Source organism: Acanthaster planci, linkage group LG04 (genome assembly GCF_054643075.1).
Source record: "Acanthaster planci isolate LZ-2023a linkage group LG04, COTS_SCS, whole genome shotgun sequence".
Classification (NCBI taxonomy): Eukaryota; Metazoa; Echinodermata; class Asteroidea; order Valvatida; family Acanthasteridae; genus Acanthaster; species Acanthaster planci.
Window position 1 is genome coordinate 17880389 of NC_141780.1, and position 14695 is coordinate 17895083.

Genomic DNA, 14695 nt, shown 5'->3' on the forward strand with positions numbered 1-14695 from the left:
CCACGGCAGTGGGCAAATTTGCCCACGTCATGAGATGCCGGCGGCCTACTCCGCCCCTTCTCCCACCTCCCCTCTCTCAGCCCGGCCTGAGTCCGGGGCAGCTGCTCGCCTCGGCGAGACATGGGCCGTAGTCCCTCTGCCTCGTGACGCATGCCCTCCACCTCTCCTTCTAGTAACCCCCCCCCCGAGCCACATAGAATATTCTCATTAGTTACTTGGTCAATAGCGTATATTTCCTCCCATGTATTGTACAATGTTCCTGACTATATTTTGCTGTGTTTGTTTTTCTCTTTTGTTACCATACATGTCTTCTTCTCGATTGTAATAATTTCAACTGTTGACGGTTGTTACCGGTTATATTGTATTTCTAACAAATCTTTTATGTGTAAATATTCTAATTTCTTGTAACTTATTGTATTTTTGTTCATTTCAATGGAATGAAATAAAGTTTCCATTTGAAAAGTCAAGTTTCATGCCGGAACAAACATGACAGTATGTAACAGTCAACAACCAACATAATAGTCAGTCGTATAATAATTAGCATGCCACTTTATTTCTGGCAGCTTGCGAACACCTGTTACTCTTTAATCAGTGGGCATAATCAAACTTGTGCAACTGCCAAAAATATCAAGAAAAATATATGATTCTTAATTATTGTGAGGCACATCAAAATCTTCAGTGGGAGGAGGAAATTGAAGACACTACCCGAGAATCAACAGAATGATTTGGGAATAACTCGGCCAGTTTTGGAAAATTTCGGAAAAGCTTCACTGTCGTGAGGATGGTGGCTTCCGGACCCAAGGATCTGAGCAGTAAGAAACCTTTGACTCAGGAGCCAGATTCGAATTTCTAAATATGTTGCCAAGTACTGCCGATGACCTTCTGTTATTATTTCCTCAAAAACAATGAAAGCAAGCCGGACGGAAGCGAGTTTTTCAGTGATTTTGTTTGATTTTTTTCTGATGTCTGCATTAACAAGAGGTAACTTTCTTATATCAATAGTAGGGAAGTGCAGATTTCAGCGCAAAATGGAAAACCTTGGGTAGGTACCCGACCTTGTGTGAATCCCAAAAAATAAAAAGAAAATCGAGAAAATCAAAAACCCTGAGTACCTACCCAACTCCTCTACCACCAGAAATTATATTTTACAAAAATTCCCCCAAATGGCATTAAAAACCAAAATTCCACAAAACCTAAGCAATTCCCAAAATTGCGCAGAACCCAAAATAAATTTAACGCTTCTACTTCAAAGAGCGGAAGCGTCAATAAAAATGAAATAAAATTTTGATTTATAATACTAAAGTAACGCTTTATATGGACCCTTTGACCCCAGCAGACTCTTGATAGCAGATCCTGTAGTAAAAAAGAGTGAAAAACATAATTCGCCCATTTTTTTTATAATCAAGACGACAAACAAAAAAGCCTGTTGATTATGACGCCCAAAACAATCTGCAACGGCGTAAATCCAGTCTATAAATTTGGCGTCAAAGAAAAAAGACCCGAAAAAATTTCGTTGGGCATCAAATCTGCTATGAGCTTCAAGAGCCTACGGTTGATATACTCGACCACATAATTTTTGCGACTTACAAATACATCGGCAAGCAAACAGATAAAAAGTCAAACATTCCACCCAATACGATCAATGTTTAGAGAGCTAGTCACGATATAGGCGACTTGGAAAATGCGTCTCTATAACTCGTAATTTTATTGCCTTGTAGACTAACGTTAAAATCCCAAACATAAAAGACTGGTTTATTTCCAAATCCCAAACATAAAAAACAACAGCAGCCTGTCTCAAAAACGAGTACAAGAAGAACGAAAGCGACACGATCTAGCTTTGGAACAATTGGCGTAAGCCAAACAGGTGCCTGGAAGACAATCACGTCCAGACTTTTTAAACGAACGTATGAAACAAGAACGCGCGAGTCAACAGGAATTTGTCAATGTGGACGAAGTGTTACGTGCTTATTCAGAGTTGACTGGTAAATAGGTGTTGCCGTTGCCGCCCGAGCCCAAATTGTCAGATATTTTTGAACCTTCGGAAGACCAAAACGTTAGAGCGTTGGTATGGATTCTCGGAGAAACCACTTTAGTCGGTTTTTGGCTTACCGGTTTGTTTAACTTTAGTTTAAAAAGTTTTAACTTTAAAATATGAATAAAGGAAAGGAGAACGAATACTATTTTACAGTTTGAAAGGCGAAAGCACCGTAGACCAGTTACATCAAAAGACGGGGGCAGATAAAAGCGCGGTAAGAAGTTGGCTAAAAAAGCAAACGGTTTGGCAAATTTATTTACCCGCACCAGGGTACGTGCCCAGACCGATGACATTGCAAAAAGAATCGGCAGAACCAAACTATGCGCATCAAATGGATATGTTGTATTTGCCTTGGGATCGGGTTCCAAAAGGTCCAAGGGGTAAGACTTACAACTACTTATAACCGTAGTTGACGTGGCTTCTAGATATAAAGAAGCAGAACCTTTGACCAGTAAAATGGATGAACAAGCGTTGGAAGCAATAAAACGAGTTTATAAAAGATCGCCGTTGACTTGGCCTAAAACTGCGATGGTAGATTCGGGATCAGAATTTAAAAGCAAGTTTTAAAAAACCTTTGTGAGAAAAGGCGTCCAACTTCGCATGGGCGAACCGGGTGTGCATAGATCGCAGGGGATCGTAGAACTTTCAATAGAACGTTAGCCGAACGATTGTTTGGGCATCAATGCGCGCAAGAAACGTTAAATGTTGGCGTGCGAAACGTGGAGCGGGTCACAATATTGCTCCATGTCATAAAATCGCTTAACGAAGACAAAACTAGGTTAATCAACAAAGAGCCCGCGGAAGCCGTCAAGTTGGACCTAGTAAAACAAAAGCCATCTGCACCCCCATGAGAAAGCAAACGGCAAGAACTTCCTCCAAACGCTGTTGTGCGGTACCTTTATTACCCCGGTGAACAGGAGGGCGGTACCGTCAGAAGGGCAACCGATCCCGTTTGGAGTGTCGACGTTTATCAAGTGGGTCAACAGTAAAAAGGTTAAAACAGGTCCTACTTTATATTATTTACTTGAGGTACCCAAGCGGAGTTTCGTGAGAGAAGAGCTTCCACTGGTGGCAACAGACACTGAATTACCGCCTTCTTCTGATATTCGGTAACGACCATAGGCTAAAGTATCTATCCCATTGGGTAGTAAGTAACGTTTTGTGTCCAACGGTGACAAGCTCAGTTTATTTTGACATAGCGTAAATAATTTATTATTGTCGAATCTAAACAACTGTTGTTTAAAATAGTTTTGGTGCTGATTGAACAGACAGTCTTTATAAGCTTCGTGCGACAACTGATTCTTCGTTACGACTTTGGTAACGCCTTTTGCTTTCTTTAAATTTACGGCTTCTGTTGAAATAGAATACATTTTTGGTCTAATGCAGATGGCTTCTAATATCGGCTGGCCGCTAAATTCATCTTTCATTTTACAGATGACTTTCTTATTGGTTGGATAGTAAATTGGATGATCAGTGGGTAGTTAGACAAATCCAATTCTTGTTTATTTTGATGGATATATTCATATATGTTGTCGGTTTCAATTTCTAACAATAAAGAATCGGTATCAGTGTAGATCAACTTTAATTTATCTCCAAAATGATGTTTCCACTTGTAATAAAATTCATACATTTGAATTTTGGATAAATCTAAAATGCAGACACCGCGATAGATAGGCTTATTCAACAGGGTCTTGTCTTTAAACATTTCGACAAACGAAACATCACAATCAGGAAACGCAATTACCGTCTTGAAATTTGACAATGAAGACAGCTTCCTAAATCTATTTGGGTCTTCGTCCCGAAGCAAATGACCGTCGATGTGGGTTCGCGTATCTTCCATCGATTTGCCAAATATCGAATAATTCATCAATTTGAAGAAGTCTTTTTCAAAATCAGACCTGTTTGGCCTGTTTGCGCAATTGGATGTTTTTATCAATGTAGTCTTTCACCCATGCTTGTTGCTTAAAAGACAAAACCCGACGGACTTGTTTCAGTTCTAAACCCAGTTGTAAATACAATTGCAAATTTCGATAATGTAATTTATATTTTTCTTTTGTACCTAAAGTGGCTACGAGTTTATTTACCGAGGCGATTTTTTCGCCGTTTAGATCAATCAAGTGTTTTTGATACGGTGATTACCATTCGTTTGGGATCGGAATGTTCTCAGGAGCCCAAAGGAAGTCATTGTGTTCATCATGCAAATGTCTGGGATAATCCAATGAGACTTCAAACATGTAGCCAGTAGGTCCGTAAGATTTCAAGTTTAAAATGTATTCAGGTGTACATTTCTGTAGATTTTTGACCCATTTAAATCTGCCTATAGGCATAGGTTGTGACATTGCCCAGCCATAAAGATTATTTTTATCGAAATCGATAATGTAAGTCGAAGGCTCACTTGACTGGTACTCTGGCAAATATTTATTATTTGCTTTAGCACAACGTTTAGCTCCCACAGAAGAAATGCCGCCACGTCTGGCACATTCAAAGAACAAATGCATGTCGACGTCTGTCGGTAGTACGAGTTCTACTTTTGAATATTTCAACAAGGCACACCAGGCTAAGCTAGGCGCCGTATAAAATTGGCTGGATCTAACCCGTAATTTTTACAACTGACTTTGCGGAAATTTTCAAAGACGCAAGCCAATAACAACGCGTCCGTTTTGTTACATATAAATCGTGATAATCGCCTAAGTTTTTACATTTGAACTTGTGAAATATTTCTTGAGCTCGATGATATTCTTCTTCAGTTAGTTTTAGGCAATAACATTCGTCTGACTTTGTGGGCGAAATAGGCTTCCCGCAAATCAATATGTATTATTAGCTTGGTGCTGTTTAGATAATTCCAAGTCCCATTGGATTATTTTTGGTTTTTCAAATATTTTGTTTATTGCCTGTTTGTCTAGCAGTAAAGATCTAACAAACGAATTTGCTGCGTTGGGCCCTCTATAAGTTTGCTGTTTTATGCAAACGCCGTCACTGCGAATTATGAAATAGGCATAGCCCGAAGAGATATGTCGATGCGTTCTAATCGTACTGCCTTCTTCTGGGGGCATGGGTTCTAAAATAGATTCAAAATCAGCATAAATGACAAACGGCGCTAATTGTTTATTTTTGTAATCTCTGAACCAGAATTTTAATATTATTATCGTCTTCTGGCGGTAGAACTACATAAGTGATTGGGACGTCAAGTCCGAGGCAATCTTCTTGGTGTTTAGCTAATCTTAGACTGCTTTTGAAGTTAGATTGACATTTACGGCATTCGTAAATAGCATGACCGTGACTACTCACTAAGTTTGAAATGAGTCTCGATTATTTTTAATCCAGCAAATAATGTTGAATATACCCATTATCAAATAACAACTTATCCATATGTCTATCTTTTATAATATTTTTAGATAGATAGAAAGTCAGAAACGTGCCTTGCCTTCTTTCATAGCCATATAAATTAATAGACAAATTGTTTTGCGCTTCGATTTTGGGAATTTGATTCTTTGGCGTATGACAGTCTATGCCGGTGAAATCCAACTTGTTGGGGTTATACTTTGTTGGTCTAGCACGTTCTATTCTATAACTTGGGTCCTTTTCAATTCTACGTTTGACTTTGTCGGAATATAATCCTAGAGCCGTACATATTGCCCAACGTATGCATTCGCAGTCTTTGTTTTTAACGTTTACGATGGCTCAACTATGTTCAATATATCCGGGTAGCTTGATATTATGTTCCACCTTTAGTATCATATCGTATCACGCTAACAAAGAACGCGATAATTTCGTTGAGTATGCAACCAGATCCACCGTGGACATATTTATCAATTCTATCTAAAAGATTTTGTTTTTGTCCTTCCAACCCGTTTTTAACATCTGATTCAAAATACACCGTTTGGATCTTTGACAAAAAAAAAGTAAATTCGGCTCTAACAAAAGCTTTCTGCTCTGGCCGTTCCTTTTTAAATCGGACTTTAGTCGCCGTTTGTAATCTGTATGTACCTATTTCCTTTAATTGTTTCAATGCCAACTATTCGATGTCTTTCTTGTGCATAATAAAAAAATTGAAGCCCGGTGTTAATTCCCAATTTCGGTAGTTGCCTTGGAATCTTTTAACATCGCGTACGACTGTCTCATTCGCGAATTAATTCTGGATTGATAACAGCTTTTTTCAAGATTGGCCCTTGCCTACCTGTAGCAATTGGACGTAAATTATTGTCATCTGCCACTTGCCGTAACTCGCTAATCGATTTACGATATAAATTTGGATTTTTTTTGGTATAATTTCTCACTGCTTGTATTAATTCCTTGCGCTTGTATAGCACCGAAGGACGGCGCAGTTGAGGCAACGTAATATTGTGATTAGCGATATACTTCGATAGCAATGATTTGTTCCATGAATTATAGCCATGGGGACTGTGTCTATAATGTAATCTAGTATTAGCGAACGAGTTTTGATTCCATTGCATTCTTATTCGTATTAACTACTTTAATGTAATAAATCAAAATTTCATTTCATTTTTATTGACGCTTCTGCTCTTTGAGGTAGAAGCGTTAAATTTATTTCGGGTTCTGCGCAATTTTTGGAATTGCTTAGGTTTTGTGGAACTTTGGTTTTTAATGCCATTTGGGGGAATTTTTGTAAAATATAATTTCTGGTGGTAGAGGAGTTGGGTAGGTACTCAGGGTTTTTGATTTTCTCGTGTTTTTTTTATTTTTTGGGATTCAAAAAAGGTTGGGAAAACCCAAGGTTTTCCATTTTGCGCTGGAATCGGCACTTCCGTAGTACTACATCCTGGTAAGTAACTTGGCACTCTTTCACATGGCCCTTCTCCAATACTCGACTTGGGCTCCGTCTCAGGCTTCGTTCCCAAAACCAATCCCCGATTGTGGGCCTGAAGCGTTTAAATTAAATTGGATTACTGTAATTTCTGGCTCTCTTGCATCTTATTTGATGTTTTGTGGCACTGTTAGACTAAGTAGTGCGCTTACAGCTTCAAAGTCACGTAGTAAAAAAACAGTTGAAGCCTGAGACGGAGCCGAATTGAGTATTGGAAAACGGCCTATGTATCAGTCCGTGCTGGCGACCAACGGAAGTGCATTAAAGGAGGAGCACCAAATAATTAAAATGCGTTGAGTTTACTTATCAAGCCAGGCTTCTGGGTTCCATTCATTCTGTGTTTTTTTTTTTTGTGGGGGGGTTGTTTGTTTGTTGTTTTTTGTTCATTCGTTTCACTTGAATCCGCACTATATAATAAACTGGCACTCTTTATGACTGGTGACCAGCTCCCAGTAGTTGTGCTTTGACTAAGGAAATGTCCATAAAAAGGTCTAAGTCCAACACCCAAGTGGTCCGATCGTGTCATGTTGACACGTTAAGATAAGCACACCAACGACTGTGTGGGTTGGTCGACATAAACGAGTGACTGTTGCACCTTTAACTATTTTTAAGGCAGCACGCAAAGTCTATTGTCCACAATTATAATTTGTGATGCATAGCCACTGGAATGTCAAGTCACCCATCTGTTGTACTGTGAATTTTTCTCAAAGTTTCGAATATGCGAATTATGTTCGTGTGGTCTTGAAAATCGAGTATACAATTTGAAAAATCCCACGTTTTTGTCTTCTATAACTCTCTAGCGGATTTAATTTGACAGGACAATTTAAAATACTTGACAGCGCTAATTTCAGCATGACAGACAGAACAGTATCTACAGAAGCGACATCAAAACACGAGTTACCGTCTTCGAGAGCTCGCAGTGTGTCAGCGCTGAAATCTGAGCAGCCACCGGGCCCAGAGCCACCGGATTCCGGCTGGGCATGGATGGTTCTACTCGGTACATTTTTCGTGACTTTCAGCAGCATCGGTTACCTTGTTGCACTGAGCGTCTTTTTCCTGTCTTGGAAGAATGAATTCGAAAGTACGTCAGCAGAGACCAGCATTGTGATCTCCATTGGTTCTTTTACGAGGGGCATTGCTAGTAAGTCGTTATTTAGCCTACAGTTCTTTTTGACAGTTGTTTTGCTAACTATAAGTTGCATTCCTAAAATCTATAATTACGTAGTTTTGGGGGGGTGCTGTTTCATCCTTTTCAATGACTATTTCAAAGGTCCTTTTGTGGGAGCGCTCTTCACAAAGTTCAGTGCCCGTACTGTCGTGATGGTCGGTAGCCTCATCTCAGCTACGGGAATTCTGCTGACATCATTCGGTACAAGTATACCATTCTTGATTGGAACAACCGGCATACTAGCAGGTAGCTAACATGCATTAAATCATTAACTCTTAAAAAAATTAATTTAAGCACATTTTGGGAAACTTAAAATGGTTTAAAAGAGAACAGAGTAAGAGTACAGTGCTACTAGAATTAGACGTATCTCGATTAATTAATATTGGCGACACCAGCAACTGCATACACAGACGGTCCTACATTGCCCAGCGTACTAGACTTGAAATCAGGTCGTCAGACAATAGTGTTTTGCCCTCTGGCGCGAAAGATATAAACCAGCGCTGTTTCATAAATACCAAAGATGTACTTAATTGTGCTGGAAGGATAGTAATTTTTGTAATTTTTGGTAATTTTGCCTTTACACCGATGTACATTCATAATGCTGTGTCCTTATTGCTAAAGCTAAAGAAAAAAATACACGTTCAAACGGATGCCATCTTAATCACTTACTTAATCACTCTGTAAATTCCAGACAGTGAACATTCACTCAATGGGACTGAAACTAAGGACAGGACGAACTTGAGGAAGTCAATTCCACCAGATGGGGGTTCTTCTTCAAACTATTCAAATAAAAAAACGTAAAAAGTCTTGTCCTAAGGCCTACTCTTTCGGAATTAGACAGCGCTCGACAACCTGGCTTGCTGGGGTCGGCTGGCCGGTCCATTCAAGTTAGATGTAGCAGTGGATACCGTAAACTATTTGCTAAGATGTTCTGGCGTCGAGAAGATTTTTTTAATACACGTCTTTGAAAGGGCAAAGGCATAATTAGAAATTCACATCTTCACCTACTTTTTGTCGACAACTATAATCAAAACACATTTTTCACATTTATACGCTTGTTGCCATCAGATTTCAATCGATTTTTTATCGATTAATTTACAACTAAAATTCATGACAATTACTTACTTAAATTCTACGATGAATCTGCAGTAGTCATAACATCTGCAGTCAACTTAGGCACCCGTTTTTATCCGGAGAACTGAGAAAAATGGAATATCTATGTAACTACCATAGAATTTCGGGAAACGTCGCTCGATCTTTATTAATAAGAAATTTCGGGGCATCGCGGCTTAACCCTACCCCACTGCACAACGACGTGCGGAGGGTAGATATAAAGCTTTTTAACTGTCACTTTGGTTTTGTGACTTCACATTGTAGCCATCGGCTTCAGCTTCCAACTCAATGCCAATTTCGTCATACTGCGACAGTACTTCAAGAAACGATTCGCCTTTGTCGTGGGACTGACTCAAGGTGGGTATAGTGCAAGTCAGATAGCATTACCACCTTTCTTCACCTGGCTCATTAACGAGTACGGGTGGAGAGGCGCCCTTCTCATCATCACGGGAATCAGTTTGAATGCTCTAGCCGCGGGCACCCTCATGAGGCCTGTCCGTCACAAGATTATAAAGAAGAAAGAGAAGCAACCTCAAGAAAGCAGTTTGTCAAACACCGAGAAGGAGAAGCAACCTCAGTCAAGCAGTGCATCGAACGTCAATGGTGGTGAACTATCGTCGGGCATTGGGGAGAATCCTGAGACAGACATTTGCGATGATGACGTCAAAGACTGCAAACATGCTGTAAATGACGACCTACGCGCGCTAAGAATGACATCCACACATGACAATGCTAGGCTCGTACAAGAAGACGTCAATGCTACCTCTCCGCAACCAGACGAAAGCGAAACAGAATATGACGACTGGTCCGATTTTGAAGAAGAGTTTCCAGTGATGGTCAACAGCCTCGCGGATCCGTTCATCATAATGGTTACTGATGACCACATCAGTCGAGTTACCGTACCAATCACGCAAGCAAAGCCAGACTCGCCCTGGGGTTACGTTAGGATGTACTTCAAGCGCACCGTAACATTCTTACTCGATACTTACGGCCTGAGACGCCTTGCTCACAATCTCTGTTACATCCTTTTGTGTGGAGCAGCATTTACCATGGCGTATGGATGGGCTGCGATGAATGTCCACCTCGTGCCCAGGTCAGAAAGTGTGGGTATTGAGAGCGAGGCCTCTTCCTTGTTCCTGTCCATAGTGGGAACGGTTGGGCTTGTTAGTAGACCTATCATAGGTGTGCTGGTCGACCAGCGTTATGTCAGTGCCCCACTGTCCTTCGCCGCTGGTATGCTCGTGCTGACTGTAGCAATAAGCCTCGTTCCACTGTTTACCACATTCGGCCCACTGGCAGCCGTATCCGTTATGTTGGGACTGGGGTCTGGAGTAAGTGGTAGTCTTGTCATGATAACGCTGCAGAAGTTGATTCGCCCAGCCGAGGCAGCTGCAGCCACTGGGATCGCCTTGTGTGTCTGGGGAATCGGCGAAATCGCCGGCGGCTTCTTTTCAGGTGATCAGTGAGTAAATACAGTATCGATAATGGGTGTGAGATGGCTTGTAATAGTTCTTTCATTTGTTGCAAATATTGTCCACCATTTTGCTTGACGACCCAAGTTTTCAGAATGGCAACAACTTGCCTCCGTTGGCGTCAAAAAGGAAAGGTGGTTTAATTTGTCATTAATAGTTTTAATTACTTAACGGTTTTGCTGGGTAGCTTTTTAACGCTTTGTGGCAAAAACTACATCTCTGACGCATCAAAAAAACCCTCTGGAAATCTGATTCCTACTGGTGTCACGAGACATTTTTGGAATTATTTATGACCATTTCGTTGCCGCAGCACATCACGCAGGCGCAATCCTGACTGGTGTGGTAGCAGCAATTCAGTCAGATTTTGCCGTAGATGATAGTTATCTGCGGGACTCATTATAGTTTTTTTTGGTTTTTGTCCACAGGATTTCTCTTCGATGTGACTGAAAGCTACGACTACTCCTTTTACTGTTCAGGTGCCGCTTCCTTCACCAGTTCCATCCTTTGTGTGGCCATCTACTTTCGCCTCAGAGCAAGGAGAAGACGGCATCGTGCTAAGCAGTCACCGGCTGTCGCTTTGGAAAATCCAGGCTTTACAGTTTTCACAGAGCAGAACAATTCAAATATCGAATCGCCTCGAGAAACAGCCAGTGTGTCACCGGTGCACGACCATGAAGCTATTAATCCTTTGTATTCACTTGAGCAAGATGAGGTACAAGATCAAACGACAGCAGTGTCAAATGAAGAAGACACCAGCCAGGGTCCAAAAAAATCCAACCTGCCGATGAAGAGATGGTTTTCAAGATTGGGTAGTAAGGAAGACTATCGGGTCGAAATGAGTCACATCGCAAAATCTGACTCTGGGGCCGAGGTTGACTATGCAAATCAAGGAGCTGAAAAGGTCGCATCAGAATTAGAGCTAGAAATAAACGATGATAAACCGGCATTTGGACGTCTGGAACATATGAACTTTGAAAACCCCGCCTTTGAAGACGAGGAAGAATTGCCCAAAGACATGGCTGAAAGTAAAGAAGTTGCTTTCGAGAATCCCATCTTCAGAGAAGATAATCAATCAAGTAGTTGAAAAGAACGTGTTACAAAATTCGACGATGATCGCCATTTCAAAAGGACTGAGGACTTTGGAAATGAAGAGGTGGTTGATGAGCGTGACTGTTTCGATATTGAGCGCAGCAATGGTTCATATTCAGACCTCAACTATTATTTCATGTTTTTTCCCATTTTCATGCTTCCTCCATTTGGCTATACAGTTTTTCTCGTCTGACCCTATCTTTTTGATCATTTTGCGTGTAGTTCTGTCATGGTAGTTTGAGAACCTGGCAATGAATCCTGAGACCAAAATCCTTTCCCTACTCGTAGAAAGAAGTTCTTGATTGGTCCTTTCAGAAGTAAAGGTGACATCATGCCTAGTTTTAAGCAATTTACCAATGGGCTTGGTGCACAGTTGTTTTGCCAAACACAGAAGTGGAATTAAATAATCGGAGATCTCCCCTCAGAAGTAATCCAAGACCTAATGAAAAGGTTGTCTATCTAGCGCTGACAGACACTTTGTACTTTTAAAGGTTGGTGAAACAATTCCGGTATATGACCATAGGCTACGCAGTATTCGTTTTTGGTTTGTTGGGGTGTTTGTTGGTTTGTTTTATGTATGGTTTATTGGCATTTTGTTCTATTTCTTTTTCATTTTTAATCTTTATATAGGCCTATATTGCATACTGCCTGTTGTTTTCTATTGTGGAATTACTTTTTGTTCTTATTATGATATTGGCATTCAGTGTACCCTATTCTGTATTCCTGCTGCTCAGCTATGTTTGTCCATGAAAATAGAATTCTTAAGTGAAAATAGTTTGCTCACAACTATAGTTACATTCTTGTGACTTGTCCAGTGATCTTAGTGTGATGGTGTATTTCAAAAAGATGGATTATTCACGCTGTAAGTTTACAGTTTCCTGGCTTAACATCCAGTAATATTGTTTCAATGAGTTACCTTAAAGTTAGTCATTTTATGTGATTATAATCTATTATTTTAATTAAGTACCGCGTGTCTTATTTCTATAGTCAGTCTTATATCTGGTCTTGTTTTATTTTCGTTATACATTTAGGGTGACAAATATAGTGTTAATCTTTGATTAATTTGAGAAGCGATGAGGTTTTGTCTCTATTACTGTCGGCACTTCGATCGTCAAAAGTTGGTGACATTTTTCCTTTCTCCTCATCACTTACGCTGGTGCTGAGTGTTTGTCCAATATGTCTTCGCTTTGAAAATCCTTCCCATTTCGTCTCTTCACATTATCCCTTCTTTTAATCTTGCTGTTCTGCATCTCTGAACCAGTCACTGGCAATGACTCCGAAGGACTTGGATCTTTCCCCATATACGCCAGTCAAGCATGGATCAGCAATTCTCAATGGGAACTGAGCTATTACATTGGGCAGTGTGTACCTTTTCTAAGTTGCCCGCATATGATTTATCATCCAATCATCCAAGATAGCGTTTTGACACATGGTTATTTCATGTCAAAGCTGTTTCTGAATTTCAGTTCGCCCAACTTCACATCCTTTCACTCGTGCTTGTAATTCAATAGGTTATTCATTTTGCAATAAGAATACATTAAGAAATCAATGTCAGTTGTCCGTGTGGATTTTTTGGGGCAAATTTTCTTTCGGAACAATAAATTTAACAGGCGAAGGTATCGACGAACACTCGAGATAAACCTGTGCTTCGTCAGGCAACCAAAAGAGCTGTTTATAGAGAGAGTAGTGCCAACTTCAGACTTTGAACCAAAATGGCTGTACATTATGTGTGCAGTACATCATTTATTTATTTATTTATGTATTATATTTATTTCTTATATTTATCCATAGTAACCTGTTCAACACAAGGTGGCTCCCATGGGGCCCTGACGTAAGAACATAAAAAAAACTTAAATCGAGTGAACAAAAAATTATTTAAAAATAAAAGATTACTGTAAATAAGCATAATACATACAAATTGCACATAATAAAACACACAGATTTCTAAGGACATGGTTCAAAAACAGAGCTTTAAAATACCGGAATACAAAACATATAAGAAGAGAAAAACGTCTTATTTCACCACCAAGACTCTCGGGTGACTGATTTCAGTGATGATTTAGGACTGCCAGGTGAAGGTGCTGATTTCACAGACTGGTCCAGGTTATTTCACTCAGAAATTCCAGTGAAAAGGGGGCTTTTCTTAGACATTCTGTCTTGAGCTTTGAAAACACCAATGAAATTAAAGCATGCCATGTGTTATGGTTGTGAACCTGATCTAATCTAATCAAGTTATCCTTCAACTAGACCGTGGCTAAATTGCTTGCACTTTTTGTGCATTAATACAGCACGATAATAGCCAAATCTCTGATTTAAAGGCATCCATTTAAAAGCATACAATCATCCGCCCACCGAAATATTTCGGTGGGCGGATGATTGTATGACCTACCCAATAGGATTCCTGCAGCCCATTTCTGAAGTTTTTCAAGTTTGTTAGTTCGCATCTGGAATCTGGCCAAATCTGGGCACAATTATCAAATGAGATTCAGCAAATGAGTTATATAAAAGCAACTAACAAGTTTGTGGAAAGATGTGGTCTGACCCTTCAGACATACAAAGCTTAGCCTGTACAGATGTCAAAATTCTCCCTACTTACTAATTCCAGCTTAATTCTTTATCTAAGGCACTTGGTAACCATGACTCGTTTAGGTCATAACCATCAACATCAAAATTACCAATACCCTAGCCCTGGAACCAATTAACATAATGACTGTCTTGTCGAGGTTAATTCAAAGACGATTTGCTGTTATCCAGTTCATAACTTATGCTTTTATCCAGTTCATAACTCGAGTCATTCCATTCAACAATTTCTCTTCCACTTCACGAGCATCCACACCACTTACAGTTAATGTAGTATCATAATCATCCGTATCAATTACTCCATCGATAACAGAGCCAGGCATGTCGTTTACATAAAAAGAAATGAGCAATGGCCGTATGGAGAGCTCCAATGCAAACATTTAAGGGATGCATTGCATGCATGCAGCTACTGT

At 40.0% G+C, this 14695-nt stretch overlaps 1 protein-coding gene across 1 annotated transcript; it reads left to right on the forward strand.

The window, feature by feature from the left end:
- Positions 1-7484: 7484 nt before the first annotated feature.
- LOC110987182 (putative monocarboxylate transporter 5) lies at positions 7485-13216 on the forward strand. Its single transcript, XM_087136391.1, has 4 exons — positions 7485-8001; positions 8131-8274; positions 9406-10596; positions 11039-13216. The coding sequence occupies exons 1-4, from the start codon at positions 7713-7715 to the stop codon at positions 11695-11697; spliced, it is 2283 nt and encodes a 760-aa protein (XP_086992517.1). The 5' UTR covers positions 7485-7712; the 3' UTR covers positions 11698-13216.
- Positions 13217-14695: the final 1479 nt, after the last annotated feature.

Bases quoted from the DNA above. Each gene is read 5' to 3' on its own strand.
- LOC110987182 (XM_087136391.1), top strand. From the start codon at position 7,713: ATGACAGACAGAACAGTATCTACAGAAGCGACATCAAAACACGAGTTA. The intron at 8,002-8,130 runs GTAAGTCGTTAT...ACTATTTCAAAG, and splicing joins TTTTACGAGGGGCATTGCTA to GTCCTTTTGTGGGAGCGCTC. The intron at 8,275-9,405 runs GTAGCTAACATG...TTCACATTGTAG, and splicing joins AACAACCGGCATACTAGCAG to CCATCGGCTTCAGCTTCCAA.